General features: G+C 42.7%; 1 protein-coding gene across 1 annotated transcript in view; it reads left to right on the top strand.

The window, feature by feature from the left end:
• The window catches only part of LOC109038573 (uncharacterized), a 178,815-nt gene that overhangs the window by 62,909 nt on the left and 91,137 nt on the right, over positions 1-24,769 (top strand). The window contains exon 4 of the mRNA XM_072297549.1: positions 15,789-15,848. Coding sequence (XP_072153650.1) covers positions 15,789-15,848 — 60 coding nt within the window. The remainder of the gene's footprint in view (positions 1-15,788; positions 15,849-24,769) is intronic.

The raw sequence follows: 24,769 nt of genomic DNA, 5'->3' as shown, positions 1-24,769 counted from the left end.
AGGAGAGTGACGAAAACTCTACATCGTTTGAAGAACAACCAATACGTCCTTATCAATCCACGATTTTCGTCTTTTGAGATCAGTGAAATTTGATATTAACTGATATCAGTGGATCCGAATGAATATCAACTGGACTTGTCTCCTCCAAAACTATGTGCGGGTGAGAAAGATGGATTGTACTCGAGGCGAGGTGGATATGAAAAAACTGGTCAGTGGGCATGATTCCTTTTGGTAGTATAGAATTGTTTGAGTCAGTTTTGCAACGTTGGAGTGGAGTTACGCTCCTTCGACGGGGAAACGACGCATTGCTCATGAGTTTCTCGGAGGCGATGAAAGTGCAGAAGTCGCGTTAACATCATCAATAGGCAAATGCTAGTACTGATCTCGTATTTTAGCCCACCTGATTACATTCCTCGGATAGGGAGTCGGTAAAATATGTTGTCATGATGGCGAAAGTACGGGAAGAACAATTGTCAAGTGGCGGGCGAGGACTTGGGGTGAAGATGTCGGGAGGTTTATGGGCGCCGGGGCAGAGTTTATTGTTAATCAGAGTGGGATACTTAAGTGGACGGTGTTAAGTGGTATTAGCGGTGCAGGCAGTGGATGTCTCGCGAGCAAATCGAGTGGCGGCGCGCGGCGGCGGCGGCGGCGACCGACGCCGAGGAACTGAGTCCGAGTCACGGCTTCCCATAATTCAATGAGCAACGGGTTGAGCCCTAATCATAGAGCCGCAGCTCATAAACAAACTGATATGTCGTCGTCCCCTCGGCTCCTGAGACCACTGTCCTTCGCTCGGTGAGCAAAATCACCCATTTCCCCGCCGTAAATCCCTATATACAAGAAAAACTAACCAAAAGCTTGTGTTAATACAACGGGCTATATAGACATACCGTCCGTCCGGGCTCAGAGGCCGAAAGTCCCGGGTGCTGGAGCCGTAGCTTCGACTGCTCCGGGTGCTACACCCGGAACTTTCGGCCTATGATCCCGGAACACGGACGGTATGTCTATTATTGTCTAAATAGCCCGTAAGCACGGCTTCTACGGCCGGAGTTTATAGGAGGTGAACCACGAAGTAACACGAGCTGTGGGTTGACTTTGTTGGTGTTAGTGTTCCTTGTGTCAAAACGACCAAATTTGTGTGTTGAAAATCTGTAATCTCGTTTGAAATTGGACTGCATTTTGCAATTTGGACCTATATATTCTGGCTCATCTGAATAAACACTTATATGCATAGGGAAACTAATGGCACATACGTTGTTTATAAACCGGGTCGGAACTTAAAGTTCCTAATTGCAAAATGTAGTCCAAGTAGTCCTCACCTCCAGAATAGGACCTGGATTGCATCAGTGGAAATCCAGTGCGCTAGCCACTCGCAAGTTGTGACCTCTTATTCCTACTTGGACGTATTTCTGTCAAACGGAACTATGTGCAATTGTGCATTAAGACATGAGCTCTGATTCCCATAAGAATACATGCGTAACAGGGCTCACGTCATAATACATATAGTTCCGTTTGGCAGAAATACGTCCAATTTTAAAACGTATATTGTGACTAACTAAACTTTCCTATGACAACTCCTCCATTTTTCAATTCAGGAGCCAAGAAGATACTTTTAGTCTCACTCCCTAGCCTCATTAGTTTCCATTCAAAAATGAATCACCACGAATTTCAGACACCTGTAAATTCTTCACCGTCGCTGACAGAGAAATTTTAAGGGCCTGTAGACCTTAAACCATCATATTTTGGTTCAAAAATTCTAAATTTCTTCGGAATGACTTCTTATTGCCTAAATTCCGTTGGCGGGCACTGTGCGACGCCGCAAATTCAGCGCATGCGCTAAGACGCGTTCGGCTAGAGACGGGGCCCGACAACTTAATGCTATCGATAAAGATGTTGCGCGCAAGTTGCGACTATGACAGACTCAATATTTATCCCCTCCCCCCTCCCCCCCTCCCCCCTCCCCCCTCCCCCCTCCCCCACCCCAACGCCGACGCTCGGTGTTTTACTCTCATTTCCATTAACGTCCCTTTTGTGCGAATACAATTACGACCCCTCTCTTACCCCTATCCCCCCCCACGTCCGCCTATCGACACTGGGTTTCAATTAAAAACAACTATTTCACACTTGTGCTCCCTTGGGATCCCAGTGTGTATACATCACACGTGCGAGGATATTCCTCCGGTTTCTGGGCCGTATTCTACTTGGTATCTTCCGTTCGATAAATGTACACGGAATCTACATTCCGTAGTAACCGAAAGTCGAGGGTTAATTACAACCAACCGGCCAAAGATACGTTATTTCTCGATCGGACGCGGACGTTAAGTTACGAGTTACACGCAAGGAATCTACAAGTTGCATCGCATACGCCTGTTCAGGATCTCAATGCCTAAAGTCCAAAAACAAGTGTCTACATCCTTGGGTTTCCGAATTTCCGCTCTTCATTTATTTTTTCCAAGAGGAATAATCCAAATTTTAGCTTGAAATCTACACAGAATATTCTGCCATTTTTATTAATTCATTTAATCGTAATAAAAGTATAATTATATTACATCATATTTTTAGATCATCATGTACTTAACGGAAAATATTACAAGAATAGACCACTTTGATAGAATATCTCTGCTAATAGAAAAATAAAATAGGAAAAATTTGCAAGAAATTACGTCTACTAGTTTTCCAAAGGAAAATAACGTGAGGCAGGAAGTCTCCTCTTCGCAAACGAAGAGCCGTTTTTCTCATTTTGGTCATCGATGTATTAAAGTTGAAAGGAGAATCGTTAGAGATGACGTCTGAAGTTTAGCACGGGTGCGTATCAGCAGCAGCTTTGCCTTTTGGTTCGGCATTTTGTTTTTTCGGATTTTTGAAAAATAGAAATATTCGACTTATTTAAAAAGTGGTGAATTAGGTATGAAGTCATGACCAACCCTGAGCAATAACCGTGTTCACATCGTTAGCACCACTCAATCCTCAATTTTCCTGTCAAAAAATCCTGTCGTTGAATCCTCCTCAAAAAAAATCCTAATTTTTCTGTCAGGTGATTTTTTGAAAGTTACAATTTACAGACACTAGTTCTGTAACTAAAACATCTTGCGTCTAACATTTCACCGAATGCGCCGTGATATATAGGCGAAAAGCCAATTTGGCCCTTGATGAATCTTCAATGGTCCCTCCAAAATCTTCCCTAAAAACCGAGCTTGATGGGCCACATGGCTCCTGAAACTCAAAGGTGAATTTTGAACACTGTTGACGCGTACGGGAAAATGAGGCCGCAATCCTGGAATAAACCGGGCAACGTAGGCGCCCTTCGACAATGGCCCGGCCGCAGCACGGTAGCGGAGCGGCTTGCCGGGCGGAAGGCTCCTTCTTTTCGGGAACTATTATATACTTTCACTAATTAGGTTTTGATAACTGTGACAAAAAAAGGAGGGAAAATGGGAAGGTGCTGATACTGTGGAGAAAAAAATAGGAACAATGCGATTCGGGCAGTGTTGCCAACTGTGAGCTCACAAGGAGCGATGTGGACGGCTTTGGCCCGGGGGATGTTTCCCGGGTCGACAACGCTGGGTCCCGACTCCGACTTCGCGCACTTGACATTCGGGCTCCGAGGGCGCATCTTCCTTCCATCTCGCTTTCGACAACAAAAACGATCGTTTACGACAACCATATGCTCTGCATCACACTTCGTCCACCGGATGATCCGACGCGTGCGAGTAAAATCATCGCTCCATATCAGAGAAACATTAAATAGAATAAAAACTGGGGGGTTGTGCCCCCCGCCCGCTACGGGCACAACAAAGAGACAGTTGCGTCGCTTTAGGCACGTGGCTAGATTATAGCGTCACCTTCTGGCCGAAGCATCACAAGCGCCATGCGACGTTTCTAAGTTTACGCCGCCGTTTACTTTTTTCTACAGAGGTATTTATTGTTTTTTTTTAGAATTTTTTTTGTTTTTGTTTTGTTTTTTTTTTATAGAGAGAAGTATTTATTATTGGTTGGATCCGTTTGAAAATTTCACTGGATTTTATCGGCAGCGCAAAGAAAATTCAGTGGAATTTCCGAACAGGTTCGTTGAATAGTTTCTCTGTAAAAAAATAAAAAGAGGCGGAAATTTTGAAACGTTGCATGGCGCTTGTGATACTTCGGCCAGAAGGTGACGATAGAGTGCCTGTGTAGACAGAGCATGGCTATTCCTTTCTTTTTGATACAAGAAAATTGTGTCGATTCTTGAGTCGTCTACAGATTTCAGGCTATCATGACAGTCTCACGCCAATAAATAAACAAACGCTCCCACTGGTCGGTCGGCTTCAAAAAAGTATAGCCATCCTTTTCACGCGAAATCACTCTAGAGGGAATGCTACGGTTACGTGGAGTCGCCATCTTGTTTGTTTACTTCCTACCATATGCGCACCGTATCAACCTATTTTCCGCGACCGAAGAAAAATCGGCACGCTAATGGCCATCATACTCCGTCTATATGGGTACCTAAGGGTAGACCATTTTCTTCGTACTAAAAGAATAACAAAATGGGTAGGTAATAATGTGTTTGACCTTGTCAGATTGAATATTCATTCATCCAATTTGCCGTGCCAGTGCTTCATTTTCGCTGAAATATTATTAGTTGTTTTTCTTAACCTTGCGTTTAAGTCTCCGTAAAAATGTTTATTAATTGGACAGATTTAGTTGGAACACTATCGCGTAACTTCATTTTACGTCGTCCAATTTTCCCTCGCCCTCTCTTTTTTCAGCAGAAAGCTACTTCAGATCTTTAACGTTGTTTCAAAATCACTATTCCTATTTCATTTTTCAAAGAGAAACAAGCCAACTATACATACAGCTGGAAATGTTTACGGACTTCTCTACTAATAGAGAAGATAAATCAAGGAAGTTTTAAAGAATTGAAGTTGACTAGTTACACAATTAAAAAACGAAGTATGAAGTATGAGTTGGCAATCACAAACGGAGATACGTGCTTTCGCACTTTGGCCATCGAGCGCTGAATTTTGAGTTGCGCGGTTTTCTGAGGTTTCTTCACCACGAGACAGCCGCGTATGGGTGCCATCTTGGTGTAATTTTCTTCTTGCGTGCCAAAGGTTAAACTGCTAGGGAAGAGAATGGAGTTGCTCGGTGGCCGGGCGCAATGCGCGGTGCACTGATAACGGAGGAGGAAAATCTGAAGCTGACCACAATACAGTGGTCTGCGTACAATACCGTGGCTTTGATTCGGATCTCGGGGAAGGAATAGGAGCGGTAGCTAAAAAGACGCACACACTCGCATCCGCGAACGGAGAGATGCTACAATTATTCGAGATGGCGGTGGCGGTGTAGCATGCCGGTAAATGGTATCAGCTGTGCATCTCTGGGCCGATGTACAACACTTGAGTCGCTCGCATTGTGTCCCTCCCGCTTGGAGCCGGGCAACAGGGCTTCGCGCACCACCTTTCCTCTTTTTTTCTATAGCTGCACGAAACAATTTCCAGCTTAATTTCGTCCCGCCGTCGCTTTTGTTCTCGTCGCCGAAATCGGAAATTAGATCAAAACGAACGGAGGAAATTAACGCCGTGCTCGAATTCGAACCCGGAAATAAAAACTGCAATTCCTTCCTCGATTCGATGATTGCGAGTCGAAGGATTTCCATTTTCGGGCTTTGTTTTGCTCCCTGTTTCGTATGTCTCTCGGACGAAGGAGCGCAACGCCATCCCAATGAGAAAAAAAAGGAAACACTAAGAAGTGACCCGAGTACTCTATGTAACAAGGTTGCTGTTGCTGGGTCCACACCATTTCGCGGGGAAATCAAAGCCAAGAAGTTCCAAAAATTATAATTAGAGTCAAAAATAAATGTTTCTTTTCTTGGGGTACCATGGTTAATGACCTCTCTGAAAATCAAGTTTAAATGGGGGGGGGGGGGTGGTGTTACTCATGCCTGAGCAAAAACAAATGAAAGCGATTTTTGAGAAGAGCAAATTATGAGCAGAAGAGGAAATTTTAAATTTTAAAAGTCGGGGTGCCAACTTCACGAATATGTTCACTAAGTGTAAGATAATTTATACACGCTTCATGACTCTTCATTTGCCCTTAATTCGATCAAAATCCACGAAACACCCACTCAAAACCTAATTGCTCAGTATCTACGTACCTCGCGCGGTGAAGTTCCAGTCCTTAATTCGCCAAGCATGCTTTACGAAATATTAAAAAAAGATTTTTTAATATTTCGTATCCGATGAAATTATTTTCAAAAATTCCGGCGAAACTTAATGATCTCAGTGCACAAATACTCCCATAGAGCTGTTTCGTACACACAATCTTTACATACAGTCTATGGGAGCAAGGACCCGCTGTTGAATGGGGTGAGAGTCGGTAAAAATTATTGACAAAAGAAAGTTAATGAAGACACAAATACGAAGGACGGGAAAGGAAAGGCAGCTAGGATAACCTAGGTGGTCCATTTTATGTCTTTGCCTCATTTCTGCGAGATGCTCCCCGGCGCAGACCTCCAGAATTGCAGGATAATGAAAAATGCGAAAGAGTTGTAAGAAAAAACCACGGATGTGCACCGGGTTTCCAGCGGAGTTGCGTGTCTCTTGCCGAGCGCGACTGTGGAGACGGTGCTTTGTTGGGGTTTTTTCTCGAGTCAGCTCCGTTGAGCCCCGCTGATTAATATCATCTAATTGTTGGAGCTAACATAATCGTGAGCCTAATGACAGCCCTTCGTGTCATTAACTTCTTATACTCTTTAATTTTTATTGTTTTGTTTATACGTTCGACATGATCAGATCGCACAGCTCCATGCGCTAATACAAGTGAGCTTTGAGAGTAAGTTGATTGCGCTGCGGAATGAGAACGATTTAGTGTCAGTGTGCGGGGTCTAAGAAAAATAGAGAGGTTTAGAGCCGCGGGGAGCTTTGGGATTTCTTTCCAAAACTCCGTTCTGTAAGTAACAATATTTTGGATTTGAATTATTCTATCTTGCGGGTAAACTCAGAATAATTTCATAAACTTATCATTATTACTTCAGTATACTTGATTACTGTGAGCTCTCTGATCCCTTATATTTTCATTTGCGGTCACAGTTTGTTCTACTTCGTTGTACCGGGCCGTATTTAAGCGCTGTCGGGGGGTTGGGCCTTGTAGTGACTGGGGAGCGTACCCCCTGATTCTCCAATAAAAAAGAGGGCGCTGAGCAGATCGTAATTTTCGATGGATCGATCAATCATCAAATTCAACTTCATTCGAAAATACGTTTCATCGATCTAAAAAATCAATTCATGCGTTTCTTCCGCGAAAACTATCCGAGAGAATACTCCTGCGGCCATTTAACACGTTCTATGGGAGTTGGGCCGTCATCCGTCTGAAATGAAGGAGAGGAAAATCCTACGCCCATTTGTCGATCGAGAATTGGCTGGAACTACCCAGTTAAGCCCGCCTCGAAGACCATTTACATATTTTTAAAACCTCCAAGCACCCTCACTCCTCCTCCAGATCCTTTGCCTCTCCATTGCTGCCTCACTCACGTAAAACAGGCCCATTTTGCATTATGATACGGCAAGATTTCAAATGTTAAAATACAAACACGCACAACGTCACACAACAGAGCGAGTCAGTGGGAGAGGTTGAACATGCCATGTGGAAACATCAAAAGCTCGTATCTTTATCATTACGAAAAGAAGAAATTTATAAAAGGCTTCATTGATATTCTCGTATACTTCTATTAGTACACGTACCTTCTAAAATGTATAATGTGATAAATCCAATATCAGTTCTAGTGAAAAATTTCACGTCCGAACGCTACCACCGTGTTATTTTAGTGTGCATCGTAATAGGGTGGTTTCAGGATAACTGGAATAGTTTTGTCGTAACAGCAACACATTTTTCGGTCATATTTTTAGTAGAAATGATAATCACTCGAATTTTTTCGCATTAATCCTCAGAGGGTTACGTATCATAACGCTTTCTAATGATTTATTGCTCTACTTCACAATTAATATGAACCCGAAAATGTGCTGTCTGTTACGCGGTAAAAAGTCAGCGTAACAGACAGCACATGTTCGATCATTTACATATAAAAATTGAAAAGTAGAGCAATAAATTTTTGAAAAGCGTTTTAACACGTAACCCTGCGTAGATCAATGCAAAAAAAAAAATCGAGTGATTATCATTACTACTAAGAATATGACCGAAATATGCGTTGTCTGTCACGGCGACAAAACTATTCCAGTTATCGTGAAACCGCCCATTAGCGTGCAGTCGTAGTGCATTGCGTCAGGACTTAGGTCAATCTCAATTTGAGCCCTGAAATACACTTAATTCAATGCTTTCTGGGGCTCATGCGGAGATCAAGGTACGTCCTACGTTAGAGGTGCGACGAAATTTCGAACTCCGACGCCGCGGCCGGGGCGATTGAAGCGAGCGAGGGGCCCCCCGGGGATAATTTATTCAAGCTCAAGAGACCCACTCACACTGCTCATATTTATTGAGCCGAGGAGGAGGGGCCCCCACCCCCTGCTCCCACCCCTGCTCCCCCCCCCCACCGGTCCCATTCCGTCCTCGAAGGATACGAATTCTGACAGTCCGAAACTCCATGGGCCCGGCCATCCGCGCATAAAGGCGTAGTCGAGAGCTCGGCACATGTCTCGTATTGGGTGAGTCAGGACTCAGGAGCCGCGCCTGAGTCTCTCATAGGCTACTCGCATATTTCAAATGAAGGGCCTCCTCATGGTCGAGCCCGCGATTTTCTCTAATTTCAACGGCTGTGCCGGCTGATTATTAAAATTGACAGACAAAGAAGACACAGAGAGTAAGGAGCGATCCTATTGGTTGAAACGGGTGGACTTAAGATAAAGGGAGAGAATGATAGACTAACTGTCGTGTCTCTCGTGGTTTGCCGTTAGGTAGTCTATTACCTACCCCCTTTGTCCATTGCATCCACCCGCTTCCGCACCAATAGGATCCCTCCATATCCCTCTTGTTCTTTGTCTATAGCGTTGTCTATCAATTTCAATAATCGGGCCGCTACTTGAGCTGAATTATGGAGATTTACGATAGGGGCAATTTAGCTCAATCTCATGTAAGGGTCCGTCCCTAAATTACGGAACGCAATAAGAAACGCAGGCCGGGGTCCGGGGGTCTTCGTCAGGAAATTTTCGAGATTTTAAAGCATCTAGCGAGCAGCTTAAGTTAATAATTTCACGAATAAGTACTGAATACGAACGTCCTTCTTCCTTCTCTCCTCCGTTTCCTTCTTTTCTCTTTTTTCCCCGTTATCTTACTTCTTTTTTCGGGAAAACCGAGCGGGGAGGCGCACGCCCTCTAAGCCTCCCCTTTTTTGGATCCGTCTACGAAATTTGATTGACATCAAGAGAAACATGAGTACATTAGGTCAGCATGTTCTCCATCTTCAGATGTCTCAGCGTAGCAAACGATTTCGGACGGGTCGACGGAAAATGCGGTCGATGAGGCAAGTCCCCTCGGTTGATCTGACCGAAAAAATGCAACTCAAAATAATCTTAAAGAGTGAAATTTCGAAGCGTGGAGGGCTGCGTGATGGGATGATCCATAGCGGGGAAATAGGAAGAGAGTGGCTCCGACGAGGGAAGGGGGAAGGGGCGGGGGCGGCGAACCCGGTGCCCCATATGTTCTGCTACCATGCACCGATTCACTTGAGAGGCTCCTCGACTAACCTTAACCTCCTAACCCGACGCAATCCGAGCGTCACAACTCGACGCCTGCCCAGTCTAGCATCATAGAGACATAACCGACCCCGACCCCCAACCGGCCACCGACGGCCGGCTCCCGGCTCCCGACTATCGCCCCCCCCCCCCCCCCCCGCCTGCCCCAAAACCGCGCATCAGTGAGTCTTTCCCAACTGACGTCATCGGACTCGCGCTGACAAACAATCGTAACCACGTGAGCACATCCCTCCTGTGCTGCGGAAAAACGACGTATCAACAGCAGCTGGACGCTGCCAAATCTCTACTTTTATCGAGGCAATCTGTGTTATGGGGTATCATAAGTAGAGAACGAAGCGAAGGGAAAGTAAGACTCATAGTCGTTCCCTACGCTGCGCTGCCGTGCTAAGGAAGAACGCCGTATGAACATTCGAGAGTTGCCAAATTTTCTTCAATAAAATCTCGATTTTGGAGGAAAATTATGTATAATTATTTTTCCTTGATACTCTCAGAAGTTTTAGATCAAATTACAAACAAAATTGTCTGAAAAATTGGTAGACAAATATTGAAAAATTTGCCCGAAAATTAGTGATTTGCCAGGGGAAATTTGGCAACGCCTGAAGGCTCATACGGCGTTTTTCCTTAGCAGGGCAGTATGCAAGTCCACTCCTTGGGAAGCCCCATCTATTTTACGTTTTGTAAAGGAGGTTCGAGGTGCGATCCTAAACGTAGCACCATAAAAAGGACAATTTTTGCCAACCTTGAGTAAAATTCTGCAGTTTAATTTTGGAAATAAAACCTTGTCAGGGATTACAATTATTTGCAACTGCTAAGAGTGCATACTACGGAAGAAATATTTCTATGATTTTGACAACCTTTGATGTAGATGGGGACTCACTTTAAAAATTACAAAATCCGCAAAAAAATTACTCTCGTACTTTCTTTAACGCGAGGTTGGCAAAGATTGTTCTTTTTATGGTGCTACGTTCAGGATCACCTCAAACCTCCTTTAATCACAGTGTAAACCAAATGAGGCACCTAAGAAAAGAAACTGTTAAAGTAACGACTTTAAATACGATCTAGAATCACTGAATCACCATGAGCAGAATGCACAGTAGACAGAGTTGGACGTATTTATGTTAAATGGAACTGTGTGGAAGTGGAAAGATGGGGTGTGCTCATGGAGGCTGCATAAGAAACAATGTAAAAGTGGATACAGTTCCTTTTGAGAAAATTTAAAAGCGGAATTTTCTATCAAATCAAAAGGAGCTGAGTTCTAACTCGTGAGCCGTGGACATGTGATATGAACGTTGTGGGCAGGGCTCATGAGTTAAAGACGAGCGAGAACGACGACGACGAAGAGTTCGTTGCCGCTGACGTCACTGGCGCTCTAAAATCCCCATTCATTCTTATGACCCTCAACTAACGAGCTCACCCCCATCTTGCACATAGTTCCATTTAACATAAATACGACCAGTTCTAAAACATCAGGCGTTAAAAATCAAGATTCAAGCGATCGAAACATATGAACGCAGGCAAAAAGGGGATGAAGGAACAGGGAAATGAGGAGATGGAGAGATGGGCCGATGGGGAGATGGGGAGCTGGGGGGAAGGATGTGATGAAGGCGTATCCGGAAAACCTGCCTATGAAAATTTGTCACTTGTCACTCGGCATCCGACGACGAGAGACTAAAGCGACGAGGATTCGATGAGAGAAGGAAAAAGAGGAGCGGAGAAAGAGAAGAAGACGACGGAGAAAATGAAAACGAAAGAGGAGTGGAAGATTTATAGGAGAAGCCAAGTCGAGAGATTGATTTGAATCGGTAATTTGATCGAACAGATCTAACCGTAGCGAATGAAATAAAAGCCAGGAGCTGGATGGAGAATGGCGGTGTTGCCATTTTGAAAGGAAAGATTTATTCCCGTGATGTCGCGTGGAAAATTCGGGGATTTTTCCGGGCTTATTTTGGCAACCCTGGTAAAGAGTGGTCATTCATAAATACGACGCGCTGACCGCCGCACCGCAGCCACCGCCGTGGCAGAGTTGCGCACTCAATTGAGACCAATCCATATACTTAATGATTGGTCGTGGAGGATCCTAGTACATAACGCCTTACAGAAGTATACAGTTCCTGGCAACTCTTTTTGTTTCAAAGTTTAGCTTTGCTTCAGAAGCCCTCGGACGCTCCCTCCACAGTTTTGGATATGACGGAAAATTTCATCCATATCTTATAGCCAAGTATGTTGTCAATTCTTTTCGGATTCATTAAAAAGTCATCGATTTTCATTAGGGATGATTTTTTATGGCATGATAACGGTATGGGTTGTACTTTTTTCAATCTTCACTCTTCACTAAGACTGTATGTCTCAATAAAGAACTACTATTTCCAGCTCATTCAAGAGAGCATTTATCTGCATGTGGAAACCAATGGTACTTAATTATATTGTGTCTAAAATGAGCCGAAGATAGTAGTTGGTTGATAAATATGGTCATTGTAAGGTGCCGCATCAAAAAAAGTCATCTTGAAAAAGAGAGATCGATCAGAGTGAGTGTGATAAGGAGTCAACATTGGGAGAGGAATAAAAAAAAGAAATAGTAAGGGGAAAGAAGGAAATATGCGACGAAGACAGATGAAGACAATAAAGAAAAAGTTATTTCTAGCAATTGGTCTGCCTGAAAAAGGGAATGCTTTGGTGAAAATATTTTAATGGTATGGAATTGAGACCAGAAAGTGATGCGAAAACTTTAGATTTGAATACAGGGCTGATAATTTGGACAGGCTATTTATTATTGAAAAATGTTGTCCATGTGTGCCATCAGTTTTCTCATGCAAGAGAGTACATTCATGGTTGAACAGAAATAGTGGTTTTGTACTGCGCATTGCAGTCCATTTTTTCTTAAATGTAACCTCCGGATACGACTATATGTGCTTTAGGGATGTGCGTGGTGCATGCCCTCGAATTGCAGGCGCTCTTGCTTTCATAATAATTATGCCTGCCAAATTGCTGCGTTAACGGTTCGTGCTTTCGGGCAATGGGTCAACTTATATATTTATCGTCGAAATCGATAGACAAAGAAGACAAAAAGAAGATGGAGGGAGCTCATTGGTGGAAGCGGTTGGTTGCAATTGACTAACTAACGGCAACTCAGAAACACTTGTTACTTGACGAATCCATCGACTGTTGAACGAACCGCCCAACCACGCAACATCGCGGACCACTTAATGGACAAGCTGTCGAACTGACAAACCTACCGTGCAGACCAGGAGATGATCAGCAGATCTGATCATGAGTCTGATCGGTATCCGACTTGATCCGACTAATGATCCTGATGATGCGACTGATCAGCCGGCCTCTAGCAGATCTCTTGATTTCTTCTCAGACTTTCCGTCAGTCAATCTGTCTCAATTTTCTCTTTCGCTCAAGCGGATTCACTTCTGTTTCACTCCCGGGACAATTCTCTGACTAATTAATCGTGGACTCCAGATCGAACTTTAAACGGGCAGTTTTTAGCCACAGCTATCTGAAACAAAATGGATTGCTGATTAAACAATTCAATTGTTAAAAAATATTTCCGACATGTTTCAAATGTACATTTGACAAGATTGGGAAGCTAATTTAACTACAGGAGAGGTTAAATTAGCATTTTTTTGTCGTAAAATCAACATTGAAACATGTGGGGCACTTTTCTTAACTACAAAATTGTTAAGGCAGCAATTTAATTTCATCCGTGTAAAGGCCATATGATTTGAGAATCGAGGCTTGCTTGTTAGTTATAATAACGTACAAGCTATTGCGTAAGACAGCTCAACTCCACAAGAAAAAGCATACACCACGCGAACCTCCGAACTAACAACACACCAAGAAAATTATCCTTTTTTAATCAAATTCATTACATTTCCATCCCTTTGAACATATATCTCCGAGCTGGATGCGAAGAACACGCTGCTCGTTGATTCGCCTTCAAATGTTTGTACCGGCAATAAAGTGCACAAGAGTACAAATAGTCATCGCACAAAAGTGACTAGTTTTTAATTCACCGCATGCAGCAATGATGCCTTCGTTAAAGCACGTAGCGCATGGATTCTCCCATTCTCATATTTGCCCATACGTAAAAACACTCACTATAGGGAGTATGCATATCGACGGTGAAACTACCAAACCACGTATCTCGGTTTGCGACGTCGCAGACTTCCTGTCATACTTTATTTTTTAAATGAAAAACTACTTAACATCCAGTCTTGAAAATTTCTGTGATTTTTCCTCTTTGTGCGGAGAAAATTCCGTGAAAATTTCAAGGAATGGTATTGATTTGGTCTACTTCAAAAAAATAAAATGTGAGCGTAGATTTTTAAACACCGCAAACGAGATACGTGGTTTGGTAGTTTCACCGTCGATATTCTATTCGTTGTAATTTATACTATTCCGCCTCTTCTCAGGAGTAATGCCTCTTCATCAAAGCGTCAGAAACACACAAAAATACCAAATTTTATCGATAAATTTCACAATTAATTTTCAGGTTTACTTTTCATATAACGTGACAATATTTGTTAAGTTGATAAAGGCTGGCTATACAATTTTATCAAAGATACCATTTTTAAGACCCTGTGATTCATTATGTATTTATTTTGAATCCTACGTACCTAATTGAATTTTCAAAATTAGAACTTACCGGATTTTGAGGGGAGAAATTTCAGCGCAGCGTGGAGAAAAAAAGAAAAAGAAAGAAAAAACATTGTTTCGGGCTGTGAGTTTGGTGGTGCCGGTTACTTGGATGTTAAAGCAGGCTGCGCCACGTCGCACAGTGACTTAAACTCTAGATTTAAAGGTTGAAAATCCGAACCTAATGGAGCTCATTTCATCGATCGTGCAAAATGAAATGACGTATTCTTTGCAAACGATAGCGAATAGGGCATGAATTTTATATTTAAACATTTTAAAAGGTACGGATTTTGAGACACCGATTTGGGGATATGTGATTTCGCCTTTTAGCCATGGATATGAGATTTGCCGGCGACTGTGCGGCGTTTCACTGAGCTGCTAGACCTACTTCTCCTTTCCCGATTCTTTCTCATTTGCATTTGCATTTAGTCACGTAGTTCTGCAACCGTACTGAACCGTGGTCAAATCGCAGTCAACTGACAGTCAACCGAAGTGAATCCAAGTCAACCGTGAAAATGAAAAATAAACACGGGTTTTCTCGCCCGGTGGATTTTCTCTCGACACTCGCTTACGCAGTGGCTTCGACCCACTCAAACGACCTTTTCACTTTTAAGCCACTACTAATAAATCTTAGCCACTGTATCGCAGCTTCCGCCTTTAAATTGAAAGATTTGTTTCATTCAGTCGTGGAAAGTTTCGTTTTCTAAATTAATTCTTCCTCTGTTTTGGTTGTTGCCCGAAACCGAAAAATCTTACATGTACCGAAGAGTTTTGAGGTGAATCAACAACAAATGGACCACATTTTGCGGCTGGCAACTACAATTTTTGGCCAAGTTTGGAAACAACGTTTGTGCCATTACTTCCCCTACGTACTTAAGTGTTTTTACGGATGAGCCAATAATTGTACCTCCTGATTGCAAAATGTAGTCCAAATGAAATAATGTTCTAAGGATTAAGTTAGTTTATTCTTCCACTTTTAGGCGCCAATAATTGGGCAAAAGTATATTACTACTCCTCTGACGGAAAAAAGCGTACCTCAATACGCATGTGAGCCCTGTCCTTCATATAACTCTACGCTTTTCAGGGCTCACGAATAGAAATACAGATACATCCTTCCGTATGAGACTGGAGCCCCTTACCAAAATTGCTTTTGCGCAAAATTGTCGTAGATTCTCCGGAAAGAGAGGTTATTTAGATAATTGACACTGAGGAACCCGAATTCCATGGTCTCGAAGCTCCCCTGACTTTCCTTGGAAAGTCTAGGGGGACTGTACTTAAAATTTGAGTTTTTGTAAAGATTTTGAAATTGCATCGTATGCATCAAAATGAAAAATCACCTGTTCTCCGGAAAGACCATGTCTGCGGCCCTACGTGCTTATATCAAAGAATTCCTCAATTACATAAAAAACAATAAAAAATCTAAGCATTAATTATGTTTTGTTTCTGTTCTGTTTTATGTTGAAGAATATGGCCGATCAGCTTTAAGTTGTGCTATGCTGATTCCCGATGACCAAAGCCAAGATGGTGAGTAGATCTATCCACAAAGTCTAAAAGAAAATGCCTCATCCGTGCCGTATGATTAATCGATTTTCGATGTCTTGCGCCATGCATTTTAAAAAATCTGGTCGCTGCTCGAATGCTTGCACTTTTTAGCTGTAAAAGAGCATTGCGAATCTCTCCAGTGTTCCCACTGGCTGCGCAGAGTGTTTAACATCGCTGCCTTTCTAAAAAATATCGCCGTATGAGCATTAAGACATTGCCAAACTTCTTATAACAGATCACGAGTTTTTGGGCAAATTTTAAGTACTTTTTTCCAATTTTTCGGAGAGTTTCGTTCCCACTTCATTTGAACGAAAAAGTCGGAAAAAATCAATAATATATATTCATCACTTTCCTCACAGATATGTATTTTCCCTGAGTAAATTTAGCAAGTTTCAATAATGTTCATAGGGAGCTTTCCCTGTTACAATCGGGATAGGTCTCTCCTGATAAATGAAAGTAACCCGTTGCTGCGCTGAAGTTAGGAGGAGCCAACAGGAGGAAGGAGTACATCCACGAGGCCACATCGGCCGTGCTAAGGAAGAACGCCGTATGAAATTTCAGGCGTTGCCAAAGTTCCTTTGATAAAACACGAATTTCCTCGTAAACTTATGAATATTTTCCTTCCAATTTCTTGGATAATTGTGTTCGCAATTTTACCTCAAGTTCCTGAAAATTTCAAGGAAAAATATTCAAAAGCCCTCCGCAAAAATAAACATTTTATCGAAGGAAATTTGGCAACCCTCGAATGCTCATACGACGTTCTTCCTTAGCATGGCAGAGGGATATATACGTTGTCGTTGTCGCAGTGCGTCGCTCTACTCATAGCGCAATATTGCCGTATCGTCCAGAGCTTTAGCTTCTTTCATATTGACGCATACGTTGGTGCATTACTCGACATTACACTGCCAATGCCTCATCGTCATCAGTGACAACCTGTTCAGGGACCCCGCCTTCGCGACTTCCTATTGCATGACGTTCATTCTACGGGAGCCTCCAAAGACAGATTTAGTAGCCGCGGCACTCGATCTATTATCGCTATTCCATGGTTTCAATGTAAACAGGAGCATAACTTCAAGCCGCATTTCCTCCTGAGTGGTCCAGTGTTTCCGAATGTTTCTCGCTACTAAGAATGTTTCGTGTTTCATCGGTCATCACTTGATTATTGATTTCATTACACATGACATAAAAATGCCCAACACATATCTCAATTCTAGCAGCAAAAAGTCTGTTAATTTTCAAGGAAGGAATGTAGGAAGGAATAAGCCAGATGCATGTCTAACTTTAAGGATGCGACTATTCGAACACGAGTGTCATTGTTTTGCCTAACCGTTCAACTGAAGGCGGACTAAGCTTTAAGACCCTTTTTGATATTTACAATTAGAGATGATTGGACCTTCGGTATCAGATTAAATCAGAAGCGATTTTTGAACGTCCTCTATAACTGACAATGACAACTGCAGCCTCGAGAAGCTAAGGAAATTCTAGAAATTTTAAAAAAAATTTAGCTATTTGTGAACATGGACAAGAATTGTTACAAGGTATGTTTTGCGAAAAAAGAAAAAAAAATCTGCCGTGTGCTATCAGTTTAAACTTTTAGCAAGTTTTAGTCTTAGTGCTTTTTTTCATACTTCAGGCTCGTTTTTCTTAAAACGTTATCCCCCATGAAGATAGGAATTTTCATGCTAAAAAACTAAAATTGAAGGAGTTGAAACGCAGGCATGAGAGAGTGTTTCCCAATCAATTTAGCACCCGAAACGCCTGAAATTTCTGAAATTTCGCAGTTCCAAGTAGGAAATTTTGAGGAAAATTATGTTAAAATGTCAATCTACCATGTATGTTGGAGGCTAAATGTGCGTGCTCAAACTAAACCCGCAAGATCCAGCAACCTACCTACATATTGGAAAGAGGGTATTAACCGCCAGAAGCCTAAATTTCAATTTTCCGGCCAAAACCTATTTTTGAAAAAAATCGTGCTCCATGGACTTTGGTCCTAATTTCGTGGACGATGACAAAATTAGAGAGAAATCTTTCTCATTGGCTTGAGTAAACTCGACAACAGCGCATGACTGTATGACTGTCTGTTACAGTGTTGCCGGAAGTGACATCACGCTTATCATTAGCCCCTAGGGTGGAGTTTCCGATTTAACTACCATTAAACTGTCTTTTAACCTCTCTTTCTAATGACGCCCCTCCCCACTTCCTCCCACTATGGACGTCTCTCTCGCACCCGACGCGACGCGTCAGTCGTCTTTCTTCCTCCCTCGTCCAGACCGGGACGTCAATCCACCTTTGTGCCGTGTTGGGCTAAAACAGCGTAAGCGTAATGGATTCCTCGCGAAGATGCGGGGTTCTTGCTTAGCGGGCTAGTTTTCTCATTTCCATTTGGGAGCGGAGCTTGGCGGCTACAATTATCAAAGCCGCGCGGGCCTCGAGTTCGTTGGGACCGTTGCCTCGCTTATTTTCACCCCGCCGCCACCGTCTTCTTCGGGGTTTTATTTTTCCACGCCCGGATTTCCTGCCCGCGAGACTTATTTCATCTCTTGTCGACATGTCTCAAACTTGGGTTAATTTTATAAAAAATATATTAGTGCCTTTTCAGAGTTTTTTTTCTTTTTATTATCTTGTTCTGGACATCTAGATTATCAGTAGTGAATTTTGGAGTAATTGCTGTGAAAAAATAATGGAAGAAAAAAATAATCATTGGAATAAATTTTGCAATTAGGAACTAAAGTTTCTGGCTTAGGTTAAAAAACAACATTTGTATACCATTAGTTTCCCCACAGGCATATGTATATTTGCGGTTGAGCCGGACATTGTAGTTCCCAATAGCAAAACGTATTTCAATTGATGGAGATCACGCCTCTTTGGTCAATTGAATAAAAAGAGGAAACAAACAGAATAGAATATAATCCGATGGTGAACCTTGCAAAACACGTAATTCCATTTGTGGCGTAGCAGGTTTCGTGTCTTATTTTTATTTTTCGATGGAAAACCAATGAATGATACTTTGTCGAATTTGTACTGATTTTTGCTAAAAAAAAAAAATCTGTCATCTGAGCTTATGATTAAGCGGAGAAGTTCTCTTTTCCCCGTAAGCGAGACGGATGCCAAAAGCAAAGCTTGGATGATGGGTTTACGAAAGCTTCGTTTGCTCATGAGTGAAGGCGTGCGCTGTGCACGTGAGCCTATTTTCCAAGGTCGAAGCTTCCTCAGGCCCAGATCAGCTTACAACGTATGCAGAATTTCTCATAGTAACGTAACACAAGATACTTCATTCTCAGTTTTTTTCCCTTTCTTTTTTGTGATTCATTTCTTCACAAGGCCGTCTTTAACGTTTCTCTAAAAGCGTTGCCGACCAACGGTGCTCTCTACTGACTGACTAACATTGCCCTCGTTTTTCGGTTCGTGGGTCGAAATGATATTATATCCATGTAGCCAAATTTTATAACCAGTATTTGCGAGTTCCTTGCCAGATTTAAACTTCAATTGTATCAACTGGAAACCCTTGTAAAAACAGCTTGGTCTAGCTTTGCATCTTTAGGGGACTGGTCTAGTATCGTAATTCGAGCCCCTGACTGAAGAAGTATTAAGAAACATAGAGAGACTGACGATTTTGAATAGAACTCGTTTTCAGATCAACTTTGCCGGAAGGAAGTAACCAACAAAACTCAATTTTCAGCTCTGCGTCAGTTCAAACTTTCTAATAGCGAACAGATTCAATGTCACTTTTAATATTTTCATCAGTATTTCTTAAAATTTAGAAATTTTATACTGACCTAAATTCACAGGGTAGGAGATTAGTTCTGTAAGTGGAGAAAGGAAAGTGATTAGGTATCAACCGGCGAATTCTGGTTAATTGTTCGGAACAATTTTTTTTTATTACAGTCTCTTGGATGATTCCGCTAGCTGGTATAATAAAATTCCTCGTGAAGCGATACCTAACATCTTCTAAAGAGGTAAAATTAAGAGGGGTTTTATTGCATTTCAATGTTGAAAAATGTTGATTCGTCTATTATTAAACTCACAAAATTCAATTTTCTTCCAAAATTTGCCAGAACTTTTATTCTTGCCGGACAAAATTCTTCTAAATTTTCAATGCAAAACCTGCATCCGATAATGGATAAATAAGTGATCTGTCGTGGGTAAATTTTAATTCTGACGTCTTTATGGTTTTGTACATTCTAACCCACGAATAAGCTGGCACCAACAATTCATTTGATGATAAAAAATGAATAAATTGAATTTTTTCTCTCAAAGCACGCGGCAACGGTGCTGTGTGTCATCACTGGACACACGCTCATAAGCGAACTGTTGCGCATTTAACATGGAGAATTTCATGGGCCTGAGAATCAACTGAGAGTTGCGTAATGCGAACTGCTCATTGCATCAATTTTCGAGACAGGGGTCATCTGGGAAAAATAAGCTCACCCATTTTGATTCTTGAAAACTATTCAAGGTAGGAAATTGCAAAATGAATTTCCTATGCCATGTTCCTTCCACTGAGAAATTCTTACCTGTGGCTAAGGATGCTCCCGGAAATTGTTCTCCATTTGTAAACCCGGGTGTATACTTTTCTGATAACATGACATTCAGTCGGGTAGTTCCATAGTCTTATTTGCCCGAGTGGGAAAAGTTAATAGCGTGAGTCGTATATTTACCAAGAACAGGGTAAAACAACTGTATTAGGGTAAAATTACCAGGAATCATCGTCACTCGTTGACTACCGAATAATTATTGATGATTCATCCGGTTGCTCTAGGATTTTAACCTGTGTCGAATAATCGATTCTTCTTGGAGCACTCGGCCAACACCAAGAATCGATACATTTCCATAGGTTCAAACGGAAAGAAAGCAATGTTGCCAACTTTCTAGATCTACCAATGGGCCGCTACAATGTGGCATCCGTCCCGTCGCACAGTGGATCGAGTCAATAGGAGAGGTCGGACAAAATTTGGAAACTTGAAACGCTTATAACTCCGTTTATACAAAACTTTGAGATTCTAAAAGTGGTTCCATTGGTTTTCCCGTGAAATTGTCTACTGTAGACACCCATTGACATTTAAATTACGACGAAATAAACATAGAAATTTGCAGTTTTAGTAAAAAATTTAATGTCCGACCTGTCTAATTGGCTCGATCCATTGTGCGTCGCCATCGGACAGGCGAGTTCGTCGCTCCTCTGACGCAAGGGGGTGCCTCTAATCCTTGGTGAGCCCCGAAAAGCATGAAGTCATACGCAGAGCAGGGCTCACGTGGAAATGAAGATACGCGGTTTTGTGAAAGGAGCGAGGAGTTGAGCAAGCGGCTTAAGCGGAGACTCCGGGCGGGCGGCTCGCGCAGCGACGTGGGCAAACGCGAACAATTGTGGGATCTTCACACGCACGATCGGCATAGGATACAGGGCAAGGATTATGGGAATGTCCTTGACATTAAGGTCACTAATAAGCTCCCAACAATTAATTGTAAATAGTATTTCGTTGCTGAGCCCCGGCCAGCACTTTCAGGAGTCTTTTCGATTTCTTTACCACTCAACTAGCTCCTCCGAGGCAACAAGGAGCTCCGCACTAATTATCCTGCATAGATTTCAGCCCCGCTCCCCCGACATTCTTCTCGTCATCTGGCCGAGCTTCCCGGTGAGTGCACACTCCACACGCTAGTAAACATGCATCAGGTGCTCATCAGGTTCCAGAGACAAAGAGGCATTGCTAAGGTCCATTGCTTCGTAACTTGGCAATGGAGGCTTTTCCATTCGGGACTTCAACATTCAAGTGTTGGCCTATCTATTAGGTGCATGCTTAAGGACACGCTCAGCGTTTCGTTTTGAAAACAAACCGAATTTTTTTGTAAAAAAAAAACACCGAAAGGAACTATGTGCATAGTACGTGGATTCTTTCTCAGTTCCTTTAGGTTGAATTTATTTGCACGCCGTTCTTCAAAGCGTAAAAGTCCAATTTAACCACTATACACACTAGTTTCTCGCCTAATCTGACAGAAGTCTACCTTCATGGCATTCTTTACAGTAACTTGGGCACCACTGATAAAATTATCAACTTTAAGTACAGCTCAAAGCGCACCACCGAAATGATGAGGTAATGTCCGATTTCACGTCAGAATGGAGATAGTAGTAATAGGACGTAGACAGCCGCCCTCACATCAGTCACTTTCGTCGGTGCCGTTTGAGCTTAGCCCCCTCCTAGCCTTTTGGTGACAGGTGGAAACTTTTACTTTTGGGGATTCGAGATTTCTTTATGGAGAAGTAAAAGTTAGCACCAGTCATCACTTGACTGTTGAGTATCTCTTAGTTGGCCGTTGACCTTACCCACTAGTTAATGCAATGTGTCAAACAAGTTTACCAAACTTCGGCTGAAAATTTCAAAGTAACTATTCATAATTTTCTTAAAAAATAAATATCTTAAGAGGAAATTTGGCAACGTTCGAATGGACTTGCGTCGTTCTTACTCAGAGAAGCAGCACATATCCGTGCAACGACACCGGTTCATGGTTGGCTTGCTCCCCGCGACGAATTAAAGATAAGCCTCGCTTGTAGACTTGCAAATTCTTCCCGGTTCACACTTTCGCACTCTGAGTCCCTCCCACCCCCACCCGGATCGGACAACCCCTCTTTCCCTCGATCCTCTCTACATTTTTTGTTTCCTCGCGGACGTCAGTGACAAATTTGCAATGGATTTCCATGAGTCTTGGGAAACGCCGCGGCGTACAGAGTTACTACCCGGCATGTTATCCGCCCCTAATTGACCAACCCGACTTTCACTCTCATCCTCACCATCCGCCAACGGTCGTCGCAACCGGAGCATCCGGTAGCAACTTTAGGAGGGGTCGAGACCGAGCTCCCTGTAGGATATGAAGGTGGGGGGGGGGGGGGGGTTGTGGCATATTTCAGTGCAGAATTATCAACCGGGCTATTGTAAGTCCCAGTGGAAGTGCGGCAGTCGGATATTCAAGAATTTTACGTGAGGCAATCTGGCTGACATCTCGAGACCCCCCCCCTCCCACCCGAAAGGCACCCGCTCTGTACGTATTTATGGCTTGCTTATATGTAGGTCTTGTTTTCATACAAATAAGACAACCTTTGCTGTTTCAGTTGCATCAGCACTTGCATCTAAGGTAAATAAGACGAAATTTGAAGACAACTCGATTTTAAGAATTTGAGAGTGACGGCTCTCTTTGCTTTCATGGCAACGTAGATGAGTCATTTTCTGCGGGCTGATTATTGAAATTGATAGACAAAGCCATAGATAAAAAAGACAAAGGGAGTATGGAGCGATCCTATTGCTTAAAATGGGTGGTTCCTATTGCCTAAGCGAGTAAATGATGCACTGAATATAGGGTCTCTCGTGGGTTGCCGTCAGTTAGTCTATTACCTACCTCCTTTGTCTATTGCAACCACCCGCTTCCGCCAATAGGATCTGTCTTCTTTTTCTATAGCTCTGTCCATCAATTTCGATTATCGGCGCGCCGGTTCTGATAATGACTCCCCTGCATGCATCATGATCCCTTCCTCTCTCTTTTCCTCTGGTCTCGTTTGACGGCGGCCCTTTTGTGTGTTCTGACGTCACAGCGTCAGAAATGCAAGCAATTTTCTGGGTTACCTCGAAGATTTCTGATGATCCCCGGTAGCCGGTAGGTGATGATCGGTGTTTGTCTGTCGATTCCGCTTCATACGGCCCATGACAAATTTACCCGGTGGAACCAATCGATTTTCCTTCGGCTATAGAATATGCATCCCAAGATGTAGCGCTCGAAGCACGGAGCCCTTCCACCCCCAAGCCTCAGCTCCTTGTCCTCAGAAATTTTCAGACGTTTTAGATAAAATTGCGAACGAAATCGCCTGAAAAAATTAAAGGAAAATATCAACGATTTTCCTAGTAAATTCGGTTTTTATTGACGGAAATATGGAAGCGTCTGAAGGCTCACACAGGTCTTTTCCTTAGCACGGTAGAAAACAAGGTGGTAAACCACGGCAATGAAATCTCGTTAATGAACGAAATCATCATGAAATGAACCCGTCATCAAATGGCAGAACTGAAAAGAATCGTAGGAGAAATCAACTTTTTTAATGCTCGCTTGAAACTTGACTTTCGGCGGCTACGTCCTTCTTCCAATAACCCGTTCAATACGGTCAAGTCGGCCAAAATATCTTGCGCAACACTGCCAAGCTAAGAAAAAACCCGTATGAACATTGAAATGCTCCCAAATTTCCCCTGATAAAAAATTATTTTCGAGGAAAACAATCATGGCCAGATCACTCGTGTTGAACACATTTTTTGCGAAAGCCCTGTCAACGCTACTAGCAAAAGCTCACGGAACTTTGCGAGAAAGTTAAGTTCCGTAAACCTATCTCTGTGTGGACAAGGCCTTCCATTCATAAGAAATGAACGAAAAAATTATGAAAGAATAAACATAAATGTGGATCAATGATTTTAACTTCCGCCGCCGCGCCGCGCAGACCGCACCGTGTTTGGCGCAATGCGCGAAGTATTCCGACAGTCTTGTAGGCGCTATGCGTTTCACGCCGACCGCACTGTGTTTGGCGCAATGCGTGATTGTATTCATGCATTCTTGTAGGCGCTATCCGTTTCACGCTGACCGCAATGACCGCACTGTGTTTGATGCAATGCGTGATTGTATTCATGCATTCTTGTAGGCGCTAATATGTGTTACATGCCGATCGCCGCGCCGAGGGCTTCTCCTTTTCATCTCAAGTCCTCGTATCATTTCTCTCTAAGTCGCGCCGTTCCAGGCCAAATTGCGTGTTTGGTCTCTCTCTTAAGTTGACTTATTGAAGGTGATGTCTCTTGTATCACTAAGAGACGACAAAATTAGAAATTACTATACTCTCAGGAAATGAGAGATTTTGTCGCCTTTTCTCGTTTGTAATTTTT

This window comes from Bemisia tabaci, chromosome 3 (assembly GCF_918797505.1).
Source record: "Bemisia tabaci chromosome 3, PGI_BMITA_v3".
NCBI classification, from domain to species: domain Eukaryota; kingdom Metazoa; phylum Arthropoda; class Insecta; order Hemiptera; family Aleyrodidae; genus Bemisia; species Bemisia tabaci.
Note: the sequence above shows the minus strand (reverse complement) of the source record. Positions and strands in the feature narration are given on the sequence as shown.